This window comes from Urocampus carinirostris, chromosome 6, assembly GCF_059441175.1.
Source record: "Urocampus carinirostris isolate Australia breed hairy pipefish chromosome 6, RoL_Ucar_1.0, whole genome shotgun sequence".
Taxonomy (NCBI): domain Eukaryota; kingdom Metazoa; phylum Chordata; class Actinopteri; order Syngnathiformes; family Syngnathidae; genus Urocampus; species Urocampus carinirostris.
Genome location: NC_142354.1, coordinates 13,258,638 through 13,272,360, shown reverse-complemented (window position 1 = coordinate 13,272,360; position 13,723 = coordinate 13,258,638). Strand labels below are relative to the sequence as shown.

The window sequence follows — 13,723 nt, the reverse complement described above, 5'->3', positions numbered from 1 at the left end:
TAATGCTTTTTAGCTGGCTCTCAGTGTAGCATTGCATTACAGTATTAGTGTCCACAAAGAGGATTAAGCCTGTTGATCGGCCACTGAGCTTGTTGGCTTTTTAGATCAATTAATATACAGTCAGACTGCAATTTTGGAAGAAAAGCTCTGTTCTGATTTTTCATTCCATTGCACTTTTTTAGGAGGGGATCACTTCATGACCCCAAACAATGTTTGCCAAGGGTGGCTTTTCGTCATTCTCAATTTTATTTCTTCCGAGAAATGGTGCAAAGTGTGATAGTAATTGGTGACTTTTCTGCTCCACTTACATACAGCACAAACAAATGCAGTGGTTTGTTTCAAACTACACATACTGAACATGCGGAAAAATAAGGACAGTTTTGTGCAACCTTTGTGACTGAGCATAAAGGCTATACAAATAAACATGACTAAAAATGCTTTGCTCAAAAATTCAATGTAAATAATTTTCTTTGACAGGGGACAGTAAAAAAAAACTTCCATTGGTAACATTTACATTCAGGCAATAATCCGATTGGAACTACATTTCGCTGATATTCCAATAATGTTAAGCCATGTAGCGCGCATAATAATCCGATTAAGGTCTTAGTCCAACTGGTAGTACTAGGGTTCCAATGGCTAGGTTTGACATTTTATTTTGGGATTGCTTGTGCATGTATTCGCATTAAGAGTAATCCGATATCTTGTGCACATGTGCAGTTTCCCTCATTAGGGATATTTTTTGCACCAAAGCACTATTGGACAAACTCCACCTTACTTGCTCAAAAAGCCTTGTGTGTATTGGTTGATTTCCATTTTATTTTCCGTCCCCCATGGCAAATAAGCCCCTCCTGTCTCCATATACATGTAGTGGATGGCACAGTTGTATCCATCCGGATATACTGTAAGTCTTTGCTTTTGACTACCGTGTCAATCACATCTTGTAAACAGGGGGAACACTGTAATGAAAAATATTTTTGAGCAAATATTTTCTTTTCTTGGTCTATTTTGACATTAATTTTGCAAAGTTAAATATGGAAACAAGGTCTATTTACATAATGATGTCACTCCAATTTCGCCCTTTTAATCTGAAAATTCGCTGACTGTGTACAGGGTTGTTCGTTTGTCTCCAGGCATGGAAACGATGCATTTGAATTGCTCAGTAAATTAAAATTTCTGTTTCCAATTGTGTAGCTGAAAATGTTATCACTCTATTATCCTAAATTACTTAAAAAAAGATTTACTTGTGTATTGCTGTACACAAATCTACCATCTGGTGCTGTGTACCAATTACAAGAACTGACAATGATAATTGTATGCAAATGGATTCCTTTTTCAGGTTACTGTGTTGCTGCAACAAATTAACCCACGTCTTGTTGCCTTTCCAGATGGGCTTAGAGCATGAGGAGGAAAAGCTGGAGATCAAGAGGCAGGTGTCAGAGTTGACCCTCTCCCTGCAGGAGCGCGAGTCCCAGATAAGCAGTCTGCAGGCGGCTCGCCTTGCCTTGGAGAGCCAGCTGCAGCAAGCCAAGACTGAGTTAGAGGAAACCACTGCTGAGGCTGAAGAGGAGATCACCGCTTTGAGGGTAAGATGTCGAACGCTCTTCAAGAATATACTCACTTTTACGATCATTAGGGATGCACCGGATTAAAAATTTGTGACAAAAAAACAAAAATGTGAAACCCTTGACCGAAAACCGAAGATAAAATATTGGAGAAAAAAAAGATAGTTTACTTTGCAGTGACTTGCTAAAAAAGGTACAATACAAAATGATAAATACATGAAATGTAAGTGTTATGTTTTTTAAAATCCAGTAAAACAAAAAAAAAAGGAATAAGTGTTTAAAGGAAATTCTGTTGAACAGCAAAGTAATTCGGAAGAGGTGAAACTGTAAGGAGATTAAAAAAAAAGCAAAAACACAAGCAAGTTCATTGTACTTTTAATAAAGTGGCTGGTTATAATAAAAAATAAAGAGCCTGTAGCTGCTACACTGCCGTCCATAACTCCCCACTTTAGGTAATTATTTACAATATAGTGCTTAGAGATTGTCCTAAGTTATAATAATAGTGCAGTGTTTAATAAAGAAAAAATAGTTCATTGTGACAATAGTGTCAATAATTAAGATAAGTGCAATAACATTTAGCAGCAGTAAAAATCCCCCAAATAAATAGATACGGTATTATTTCTCAGTTTCATGCAATAACATTTAGTAGTAACAACAAAAAAGAAAACAACCCAAATTTGAGTCGCAAAACATGTTTTTACAGTTTTGTGCGCTCGTTTAGGGTCGTGATGGCCCTGGTGAAGAAGCGGCCCCTGAATCAACCTTGGGGTACAGGCTATTCATAAAAGTTTAAAACGGAATACAATAAAATATGTACTGGATATATAAAAAGGAGAATACTACATTTAACATCTGCACAGTACAAACAAACTCAACTAATGTTCAACTTGCAATTCCCATTTCAGTTTTATTTACATCTTCTTGCAGAATCACAGAGATGAAATTCAACAAAAGTTTGATGCCTTAAGAGAAAGCTGTTCCGTAAGTGCATTTTTATAGATAAGAAATGGACACTTGTTATTTTATTCAATTCAATATCTTTACTTACTTGAAACATTCTGTAGATTATTCTTCCTAGGAATATTAGTAGTCATTTATTCACTCCACAATCCTCCTGCACTTTTCCAGGTGATTACTGACCTGGAAGAGCAACTGACCCAGCTGAGTCAGGAAAATGCCGAGCTGAACCGCCAGAACTTCTACCTCTCCAAGCAATTAGACGAAGCATCGGACGAGAGGGAAGACCAACTGCAGCTGAGCCAGGAGGTAGACCGGCTCAGGCGAGAGGTGGCGGACCGGGAAATGCATCTCAACAATCAAAAACAAGTAGTGTTGCCACATTTATGGACTTTATTTCATATTTTCTCAAAGCATCGATGTAAAATATATCTAATGAAAATGTCCCGAACCAAAACTTTTTTTTTACATTCCTAGAATATTGAGACCCTAAAGACTACATGTAGCATGCTTGAGGAGCAAGTGGTGGAGCTAGAATCCCTTAATGACGAGCTGCTTGAGAAGGAGCGGCAGTGGGAAAACTGGAGAGGTGCCTTGGAAGATGAAAAGAGCCAAGCCGAAAGAAGAACCAGGGAACTGCAGCGAATGTTAGACAATGAAAAGCAGAACCGGTAATAATGTCGGAATAATCCTGCACCTATTTAGAACGAAATCCACGTCATTAATATTCTTGCTGGTGCCATTTTCCCAGATTACGGGCCGACCAGCGCAGCACAGAATCCCGCCAGGCAGTGGAACTCGCTGTCAAAGAACACAAGGCGGAGATAATGGCACTGCAGCAGGCCCTGAAGGAGCAGAGACTCAAAGCTGAAAGTTTGTCTGATACTGTAAGTTCTCACATCAGCATTTATATGCAGTACATCCCCGGGATGGGGGGATCGCAAGCTAAGACAAAATGACAGGGGTTAGTACGTTTTTGAATCTCCCTTGAGCTCTTTATAGATAAAACATATATAAATACAGTCATTTTCCAATGTTGCTTCCAAATTTTACCAGTGCTGATCATGCGTGCGTTCTCTCGTTTGCACAGCTCAACGATCTGGAGAAGAAGCACGCCATGCTAGAAATGAACGCTCGCAGCTTGCAGCAGAAATTGGAGACTGAGAGGGAGTTGAAACAAAGGCTGATGGAAGAGGTAGAAAGTCAATTGGATTATAAAGATATTCCTCACACAAATCAAACATATGATTGGAATTTCTGGGCACAGACTGTTGATAAAAGAAATTGAGCCAGACACACTTATATTATCGTGTGTGTTTTCACAGCAAGGGAAGCTGCAACAACAGATGGACCTCCAAAAAAAACACATTTTCCGACTGACTCAAGGTCTACAGGATGCACTAGATCAAACCGATATGCTTAAGACTGAGAGGACTGATTTGGAATATCAACTGGAGAATATACAGGTGCTCGGTGCAATATCTTGCCAATCGAATGAGATGCTGTCAGGGGAATTTTAATGTCTGTTATCTGCTTCCTGAGAGATTTAAAATGCCGGCGTAAAAAAGAAAAATGCTCTCATTTCTGTCCTCGAAGAGGTTTAAAATGCTGCTTTATTTTGCAGGCTGTTTATTCCCATGAGAAGGTGAAGATGGAGGGGACCATCTCACAGCAGACCAAACTCATCGATTTTCTCCAGGCTAAGATGGACCAGCCCAGCAAGAAAAAGAAGGTCAGCACAAATTCTTTCTTTTTTTGTCTTCCGTATTGAACTAAATTATTACCCAAGACCTTTTGAGCCTCTCTGTGTTTGTAAACATTTGTGACGAAGCCAAGCTGCACAAGCATTCAGGGATCAGAATTTTCCGCGGATCCGCGGATTTCCGCTGTTTTTGAACCCCAAAGGCATTCCGACTTTTTCACTTTTTCTCTTGCGTAGCAAACAAATTCAAAATCCGACTGTCTCACTCCTTCCTTTATTGCTCTGGCGCACCCTGGCGGCCGTTAGAAAAATTGGCCGCATTGTTGCTCAAGCTGCAGGGACTGAACTGCATTTGAATTTATCTTGCAGTATTTATTCCTGGACCCTGGCTATTTCAGCTGAAAATGAAAATCTCCATTCTGATCCCTGAGCATTGTTGAGGCAGATTTCAGTTTATAGCAGTCTATTGACAACAAAAGATCATAGCTAGGAACGGTTCAAAATAGCACAAAGTATTTGCTAGCAGCAACAACGGAAATCGTTATTTTGATTGGTGCTGGATTTTGTCCATTGAAGGTACTGGAAAAACTTGGCCTTTTAAGTGCTTGAAAAGTGCTTGAATTTGGCCATGAAAAAGGTGTACGAACCCTGTCCATGGTAACAAAATCATGTCTTTATTTTCTTGATTGCAGCAGGGTATTTTTGGACGCCGGCGCGAAGATGTTGGTACGACAACTAACGGGGCATTGACTCCACAACCGCAACCAGCAATTCCCTTACAGTACAGTGACATGAAGGTTGCTTTGGAAAAGGAGCGCTCAAGGTGCGGAGAACTGGAAGAAGCGCTTCAGAAGATGAGAATAGAACTGCGATCACTAAGAGAAGAGGGTATGTCTGTATATACAGTCTTTAAGCAGGGGTCGGGAACCTTTTTAAACCAAAGAGCCTTAAAACAAAATATTTTGATTGTTTTTTTGTTTGTTTTTTAAGAGCCAAACCATGTATTTTATGACATATTTCAGCAAAACCGTCAAGCCCGCTCTAAAGACAAAATCAAACTTTTCAGCGCATTTTTATTTCACTGTGTGACATTTATGAAATAAGAATAATGCCAGAGCCAAATAAACAATGAACTTGTCCCCTCCCGCAATTACTTTCGAGGCTAATTTTGACCTTTTTTCATAAATAATGGTTTCAAAACAAGATGCAAGCAGAGCCCTTTGTAAGAATGTCACAAAACACTGCAAATAGAATACTGACGTATTTACTTTTGGTGCAGACAGCGCTGCGCAGACAGAATTGCACTGTGTGCATAGCCCCTCCCATCCCTACCGCTCACCAAATGAAATGAAATGAAATGAAATGAATGGGCGGCAGTAGCTCAGGAGGTAGAGCGATCGTTTTAGGATTAAGGGATCCCAGTTCGAATCCCGGCTTGTCCGTGTTACATGTCGAAGTGTCCTTGGGTAAGACATTGAACCCTCAATTACCCCCAATAAGCAGGTTAGCGCCTTACATGGCTGCACACATCACGGCCGCTATTGGGAAATGTGAAGCACAATGTAAAGCGCTTTGGGAAGTCATTGACTTGAAAAGCGCTATATAAATGCAGATCATTTCATTTCATTTCATGTCCCCAAAATTTAGTGTTATCGGGGTTGAAATTGTAAATTGGCGACAAATATATGAATAAATATATAAATCTATATATTCATTCAGTTTTAACCATCAGTTAATTAGTAATACAAAGCAGTTATCACTTCAGATTTTTCGGTTCACAAAAATATTGTACATTATACAAAATAATATTGCTGAAATATTAGTCTGTATATTCACGCAGATTATATCACTTCAGATTTTTCACTTCAAATATTCTTCGTGGTTTGCTGTCCTGCCATAGTTGTAATGCCTTCTCAAGGTCCAATGGTAGCAACGGAATTTCCATATCTAATTAGTGGTTTTCATGTCGTTGTGCCGATCCAATGTGCTTTTCTGAAAGTTTGTATTGCGAAATGATTTATGCAATCCAGTTTTTTTTGTCACGCTGGGTGCACGCATTACAGAACATGTAGCCTCCATTATCATCCTCCTCATAGCGTTACTAGGAATATAATTTAGTCCATTTTGGCAGAAAAGTCCTTTTCTTGTCAGTAGTATTGTTTCGTTTATTATCTTTCGTCGAATCGTTCGCTTCAAAACACGTGTTTTCCTTGCCGTCGCGTTCTTCTGAAGAATTTCTCCACTGTTTTTTTCGTGCCGGAATTATTGCCATTGTTACCACTTTCTGTATTATGTTTCGACTTATTACCGACACTGAAGAAATTTCCAATTTTTGTTGATTTGCACTTAATACCAACTGTTTTTTCGGAGGCATACTTCTCTTTCAATCGACAACCACCAAAACAATGACGTCATCTCGAAGCAATGAGATCTCGTTTGCCGAGTTTGGCACGAGACCAAAACAACAATGGCGGATATGCCTGATGAAAAGTTTATATATGTATGCACTGTAATGAGCTAAACAATATCGCTCATGTAACTAAAATTTCAAATACTGTAAGTTGATGTGGCTGGTAGGACAGTCCTCGGTTCGGCGAGTTTGATAGAAGTCACCGGTCACGGCACCAATGTAACCGCGGTGTACGTGTCCCACCAAAGATCCACATTCACGCTGGACTGGATGATGAGGTTTTTATTATTACAGTTTCTGCAAATGGATGAGTCACAACATTAGCTTTTTCTGCTGGGTCTGATCTCTTTGATCTCTTTGTAGTTCTCTCTGATAAGACTAACAACAAACCCCGCCTCCTGGTCACATGTTAGAAGCCAAAACCAAACCCCACCCCATACCAGCAGATGGCACTGTTGGACTCAGCATTGCAGGACATTTACCAAAAACTATACACATATTTCAGCAGGAATTTCAATAAAACAAAAGTTATTATTACACCCGTTACATACATATATATATATATATATATATATATATATATATATATATATATATATATATATATATAAAATGTACCGGAGCCATATCCCCCTAGTGGGAGGTGGCTAGAGTCTTTTCTGACTCTTTCTGGGAGATTGATACAGAAGAGGGGGTTCCCAGCCCCCTCGCTCAACCCAACTGATGTGTTGGGAGTCATTAGGTGACCAAACCCCCCAATTCCAACCCCTAATACCGAGCGCCAAGCAGGGAGGCAATGAGTACCAATGTTGTAAGTCTTAGGTATGACCCGGTCGAGGCTTGAACCAGCGACCTCCCAGTCTCGGGGCGGGCGCCCTACCCCCCCAAGGCCACCGAGCTGGTCGAAAAGTTTGGAGTGCGGTAAATCTTTGTTAAAAAAAAAAAGTAATTGGGTAATAATTACAATTTGGTGTCAAAAAAGTTGCGTGCCGGGGACGCACATTGATTTGACACAATGCGTCCCCAGCAAAAATTATGCGTCTAGGACGCAGGGATGGGCAAACAAGAACACTGATTATATGTCTCAACAGTGAACCTAAATTGTTAAATACGCTTCCAGCTAAATATTTTTTTTCGCGATTTCCAGCCAAAATGGAGTCTGTTGGTATGACGCCTTGACTGTAAAATGTTGTTGAGAGTATGCGCTTTATAAATTTTACGCAACTATTTTCACTAATAGCGCTATGCCAGCAATGTGCGCAGTGCACTTGCCTATGCGCTAGTTAGATATGTTATGTAAAGAATGAAGTCTGCACACGCATACTTTATCTCCGCGCCATTTGTACTCATGAAAAGAGCCATATATGGCTCGTGAGCCATAGGTTCCTGACTCCTGTTCTATAGATACAGATTTCTTTTGTAGGTTATTTTTTTCAAACAATTCTCTTATAACACTGCCTTTTTATTTTCCCATGCAGCTGCACATTTTAAAGCGCAGGAGCACATGGCTACTTCCACACCAGCCCAGGCTCGCCATCAAATCCTCATGTCTGCTATTGTGAAGTCCCCTGAGCATCAACCCAACCCTTGTGGGCTTCTTAACCCCTCCACTCGCTCCAAGGAGACTTCCACACCTGAAGGTGACACGCACTGAATCCTAAAAGACTATGATTTATTTATGATGTAGTGGCACTCAGGTCTGTCAATAAAATGTACCTTTGTTTGTCCGGTTTTGTTTCCTGTGTCTGAAGTCCTAAATTAAGATGGATAAATATGCCCTGGACCACATGAATCTGAAACATGAACCAAATCAATGAAAAAAAGAGGGAAAAGATTGAGAGGTTTTGTTTCAGTTCTGATGGTAGCTTTGATTTTATCCATCCAATTTTGCCTGTTTCACAAGGAAATGAATTTTATAGAAGAGCACATTTACTAACAAATACGTTAATTCAAATAAGCAGGGTAAATAGTCCCTCTCAAACCAATCTGCTTCAACTGATTTCTTTCTCACGTGTCCTTATGAGTTATGAAGACTTGCCCCCATGACAGCAAGTTTCACCTTGATCAATTCCTATGTGATCAGGCCTCACTATGTGCGTGTTTCACTTTCACTTAGCTATAGTAAGACTGCTATCTCCTTTCTGTCTCTTTCTTCTTATTTCTTGCAGAAAAGAGAAGGGTCACCTTTGAAAGTAAGTTAGCAGTCAACCATTCTCCTATTACGTCTCTTCAAAATTGCGTCGTCCTTATGATGTTTTTGTGTTTCCATGTTTCATTCTATATGCATTCCTTTGATATTGGCATGCATAGTGTGTTTTTCATCAGCCCATACCTACACTTTTTTCTAGACTATAGGTTGTGGGTTTTTTTTTCATTCATAGTTTGGCCGCAGGTGCAATATACTCAGGAGCGACTTATGTGTAAAAAAAAAAAAAAGAATATATATTTATCACTTGTTGTAAGCATTCCTTTCAGCCTTTCTATTCATTTTTAAAAATTACTGTAGTATCATAAGGCGCACCCCCCAAAAATGTTTTTCGTCATATATTTTCCATACATAAGGCGCACCGGACTATAAGACGCTACAGTGGGAACGTCAACAAAACAGTCAGATAGTTCAGTCAAACTTATTGACCTGTTAACATTCCGACGGCTCGCAAAGAAGCAAATACGTGTCTCAGACACATAAGTACATGGTGTCTGTACGATGTCACCTATCACTGAAATGCGTCATTCCCAAATATCATTGGGAAGGTTAGACTCTTGGGATTCAAGAAATGCCAACCATTTCTTAGTTTCTATTATCTTTTTCATTGTGCAGGAAAATGTGGTTCTTTACTGTGCATATGACAATAAACACTTTGAATTGTATTAAATTGAATTTAAAAATAGACTCATCACAGAAACATCAAGATCAGTCTGAATCAAGATACTGGGAAAATATATAGCCTGGGTAGCTCACCAAAGTCGTCTTGCAGCCATCACGTTCAATAATAATACGCAACCATAAGCCTCTTACATCCGTGAGTGTAGTAAATCCAACAGTGTAAAATATTTTCACACTCCAAAACACACAATAACGCCGACAAAAGAAAAAATACGCCGAGAAGCATCTGCATCAATAGACGTCGCTTGTTATTAGCTGTCTGTTTAGCCCCGTAATTCCTGTTTACAAATGCCGACTAGTAAAAAATGTTTTCTCCAGTAGAGCAGCCTAACTTGTGATTCACATTCTTTTTTTTCAGCCAACTGCAGTCTTTGTTTTGCCCCGCTTTAGCCTATGCGAGCCTGTAAATGCTAAAAAGGACCCACTTCCTTTACCTCCGAATAACTTTAGCCAACAGTGACAGATTCAAATGATGATTAACACATTGGTTAGAAAATGAAACATCGGTGTATATATATCCCAGCATAAACCGCAAACTACTTTGCCTACGGGGGGAAATCTAGTCGGCGGCTGTTTGCCTTAGTTGCGAGACCTTGTGACTCAATATTGATCTCTATATAAGGCGCACTGTATTATAAGGCGCTTGGTCAACTTTTGAAAAAAATAAAGCCTTTTAGGTGCGCCATATAGTCGTAAAAATGCAGTATAAATTGTTAAAATTGGATTTGATCAAATATTTCCCTAAATTGTGATTTATAGTCCAGTCCAACATATATCCAGTGTATATATTTTTCCTTCTCTTTTATGAATTTTATGGCTGTTGCAACTTGTACTCCGCAGCGACTTGTAGTCCGGAAGATCCAATTACAAGATATTAAAAAAAAGGAAAAAATGTTTTTCTTAACTGTCCATCCTCACGGTCTACAACTGAAAAGCAATCATGTGAAATTTGTTGCATATTGCCGGTACTAAATTTCACACTCAGTTTAACCCTTCTCTATTTAAAATTTCAGAATTTGGTCGCCGCGTAAAGGAGCGGATGCATCATAACATTCCCCATCGCTTCACCGTGGGCCTCAACATGAGGGCTGCCAAATGTGCCGTCTGTCTAGACACAGTTCATTTTGGACGCCAGGCTGCCACTTGTCTAGGTTGTTATTTCTGTTTCATTTAAATTGTTTATGAATCTCATGCACTGCATTGTCTCAGTTTTGTAACCAGGCCTTAAATTAGTATTTGAAAATGTCGTTATTGACAAAAAAATTGAATTATTGTAGACTTTACCATAGATAATGTTGAGAGCACACCCCTCTGCCCAAAAGAAGCAAACTGCACTTGTCTTTGGAGGGAACATTCTTTTACTTCGTTATTGCCAAAAGTACAGGTAGAAAATTGCAACAACAAAAAACGGTAATAATGTAAGTTATATCAATATTTAGAATAATTTTCTGTTCCTCTGGTGAAAATTTTAACATTTTAAGTAGGATATATATTCATAAATGTGCTCATTTTCAATGCTTGTTTCCAACATGTTTATTTTTTTATTAAAATAAAAAATACATTTCAGTTTTCTCTTATATAATAAACAAAGAGCATATTTAAAATAGAAGAACATTGATGACATGAAAGATGGCAGATATTATCCCTCATTTGAATATGTTTTGTTCTTTACTAAAATAATTCTTAGAACTAATCATGAAATCATTTTTCTTATTTTAATATTTCTTTTCATATCGGTGCTGGACAGCAAGACTATTCATTAAAAAAATACAGAAAAAGTTTCTTTTGGATTTCACGGTTCACGGTTTCTATTTAAATTACAAAAATCTACTGTACTATTATTTTCCATCTTTGCTATCACAGTTATCCTCATTCAGCATTTTTTTGAGAAAATAAAATTTAAATGTTTAATTTATTATTTTACTAAACCTAGAATAAATAAAACAAAACACTGTAAATGAGCAAAATTATGAGGTCCTCCCAAGCTCTCTCCCCCAATTGCATGGTATTATGAGGTAAGAGTTTCACGCTTGAATCTCAAATCTGGTTCCTCTCTGAAAGGAATGAAAATCCATCAATCCGCTCTAGCTTTTTCAACCACGTTAGTGACCCAGTCTCTAAATTGTCCTTGAGGATAAACGTCATAATGAATTCATGAACAAATGTTCAGATCTCTGACACGGAGGCAATTTTGATCTTGGCTCAAGTGAACACAAAACACCCATTTCAATGTTTGTTTTTAAACCTTTAAGATGTCCGATGATGTGTAATAAAAACTGTTTTTTTTTTGCCTTGTAGAATGCCATACCCTGTGTCATCCCAAATGCTCACCATGCCTTCCAGCCACTTGCGGCCTACCGGCTGAGTACGCCACTCACTTCTCTGAGGCTTTATGCCGAGAGAAAGCAAGCTCCCCCGGACTTCAGGTCAAGGAAGCGAGCGGGCATGTTCGCCTGGAGGGATGGATGAAGCAGCCGAGGTTAATAGATCACTCTTCCAGATATTTCTGTAATATTCCTGTATGTATGTATTTTTAGGTTTTGAAATCAATATTGTATTTTTTGCATTTTACAAAGAAATGGCAAGCGTGGTCAGCAGGGCTGGGAAACCAAGTACGTGGTTCTTGATGGAACCAAGATATCTACCTATGAGACGGAGCCCAGAGAAGGTTATTATCTTTTCTTCTAAAGCAGTTTTCAATCATTGTGCCGGGGCACCCTAGTATGCAATGAGACTGTGTCTGGTGTGCCGCAGGATATTGCCAGATTTTCTGGGTGGCAAAAAAAAAAGCATGCCATTATTCAGTTTCCTTGTTTTCTTTAAGTGATCAGCTGAGTAACTAACATTCATCCTTGTCAGTAGATGGAACAGATTACCATTTTAAAAATAATGAATATACTAAAAATATTTAATAATTTGGTTTGTTGACGGTGTTTAAAGTTGCATTACAGAAAAAAAAAATCTTACAGGTGATTTTGATCACTTTAATTATTATTTTCTTATACCTCTCCCTAAAAAAAACCTTAAAACCTAGTTAAAATGATTTTTTTCCCCCAGTGGCATGTAATACTTTGCTCATTTTAAATAGTATAAATATTTTTCTAGAAAAACTGGTTTGAATATAGTTTGATACAGCTGTTTCAAATTGCAATGCAAAATATGAAATAAACCAAATATGTAAAAATATTGCAAACATTTTGGCCAATTTTAACTATCATTTTCCTATTTTATCCCACGCCCTCTCCCTTTAAAGAAAAAAAAAGTAAAAAAAAATTTGTTCCAATTGCAGATAATATTTGCTTATTTAAAGTATTATTTTGTTATTTTACTAAAACTAAAAGAATAGATTAAAATATAGTAAGACTTGGAAAAAAAAGAATTATAGTAAAAGCCATAATTAGGGCAAAAATATTAACAACTATAAATAACCTGTATTAACCCCTGTGCCACAGTGACCATCACAAATGATAAGAACAACTTGATTCTGTCATTTTAGGCAACATGATAATTCAGCTTCAAAAAATCAAAACAATTATGAACTGTGTGTCTCGAGACTTTTTCATGAAAAAAGTGCCTTTGCTCAAGAAAAGTGGATAAACACTACCCCAAAGAAAGTTTAGAGTCAGTACCAAAGCAATGTGACATCCCCTTTTAGACACTATAAATGCAGAGGAGGAGTTTGAGCTCTGTCTACCTGATGGAGAGGTAACCGTCCATGGAGCTGTAGGAGCCTCTGAACTCATCAACACTGCAAAGTCAGGTAATGGCTAATTTCCAGCACACATTACTTCTATCAGTCCTGGATCATTTCTGCCACGTGTCAACTACAATTTTGTTGGTGTTTTTGTCCAGACATTCCTTACATTCTGAAGCTGGAGTCACATCCCCACACCTCTTGTTGGCCAGGCCAATGTCTGTACTTTATGGCTCCCAGTTTCCCAGACAAACAGCGCTGGGTGGCTGTCCTGGAGTCGGTGGTGGCCGGGAGCCGTGGATCGAAAGACAAAGGGGATTCGGAAGCCGTAAGTGTGAAAGATTTTGCAGTATTCTCTCGCCATTTTGTGGTTCGACTTTCTTGTCCTGGGTGCATCGCGGAATGGTTTTCAATTAAAGTTCGACTGATAAATCACGGAGTCCCTTTACAAGCGACTACACTTAAATCAGAATACGCGCTTCTGTTTCCTGGCGGTTGTTTGAAGCAATCT

At 38.6% G+C, this 13,723-nt stretch overlaps 1 protein-coding gene across 5 annotated transcripts in view; it reads left to right on the top strand.

The window, feature by feature from the left end:
* Positions 1-13,723, top strand: part of cita (citron rho-interacting serine/threonine kinase a) — a 75,095-nt gene that overhangs the window by 43,611 nt on the left and 17,761 nt on the right. For 2 of the 5 annotated variants that reach the window (XM_088337946.1, XM_088337944.1), the window contains exons 23-38: positions 1,386-1,583; positions 2,490-2,543; positions 2,691-2,888; positions 2,997-3,190; positions 3,271-3,406; positions 3,610-3,714; positions 3,845-3,985; positions 4,144-4,251; positions 4,917-5,109; positions 8,110-8,271; positions 8,800-8,823; positions 10,532-10,669; positions 11,817-11,997; positions 12,095-12,186; positions 13,174-13,278; positions 13,371-13,540. In XM_088337946.1, coding sequence (XP_088194072.1) covers positions 1,386-1,583; positions 2,490-2,543; positions 2,691-2,888; positions 2,997-3,190; positions 3,271-3,406; positions 3,610-3,714; positions 3,845-3,985; positions 4,144-4,251; positions 4,917-5,109; positions 8,110-8,271; positions 8,800-8,823; positions 10,532-10,669; positions 11,817-11,997; positions 12,095-12,186; positions 13,174-13,278; positions 13,371-13,540 — 2,199 coding nt within the window. Of the gene's footprint in view, positions 1-1,385; positions 1,584-2,489; positions 2,544-2,690; positions 2,889-2,996; positions 3,191-3,270; positions 3,407-3,609; positions 3,715-3,844; positions 3,986-4,143; positions 4,252-4,913; positions 5,110-8,109; positions 8,272-8,799; positions 8,824-10,531; positions 10,670-11,816; positions 11,998-12,094; positions 12,187-13,173; positions 13,279-13,370; positions 13,541-13,723 lie in introns of all 5 variants that reach the window. The other 3 variants (XM_088337941.1, XM_088337942.1, XM_088337945.1) reach the window with 2 other exon arrangements.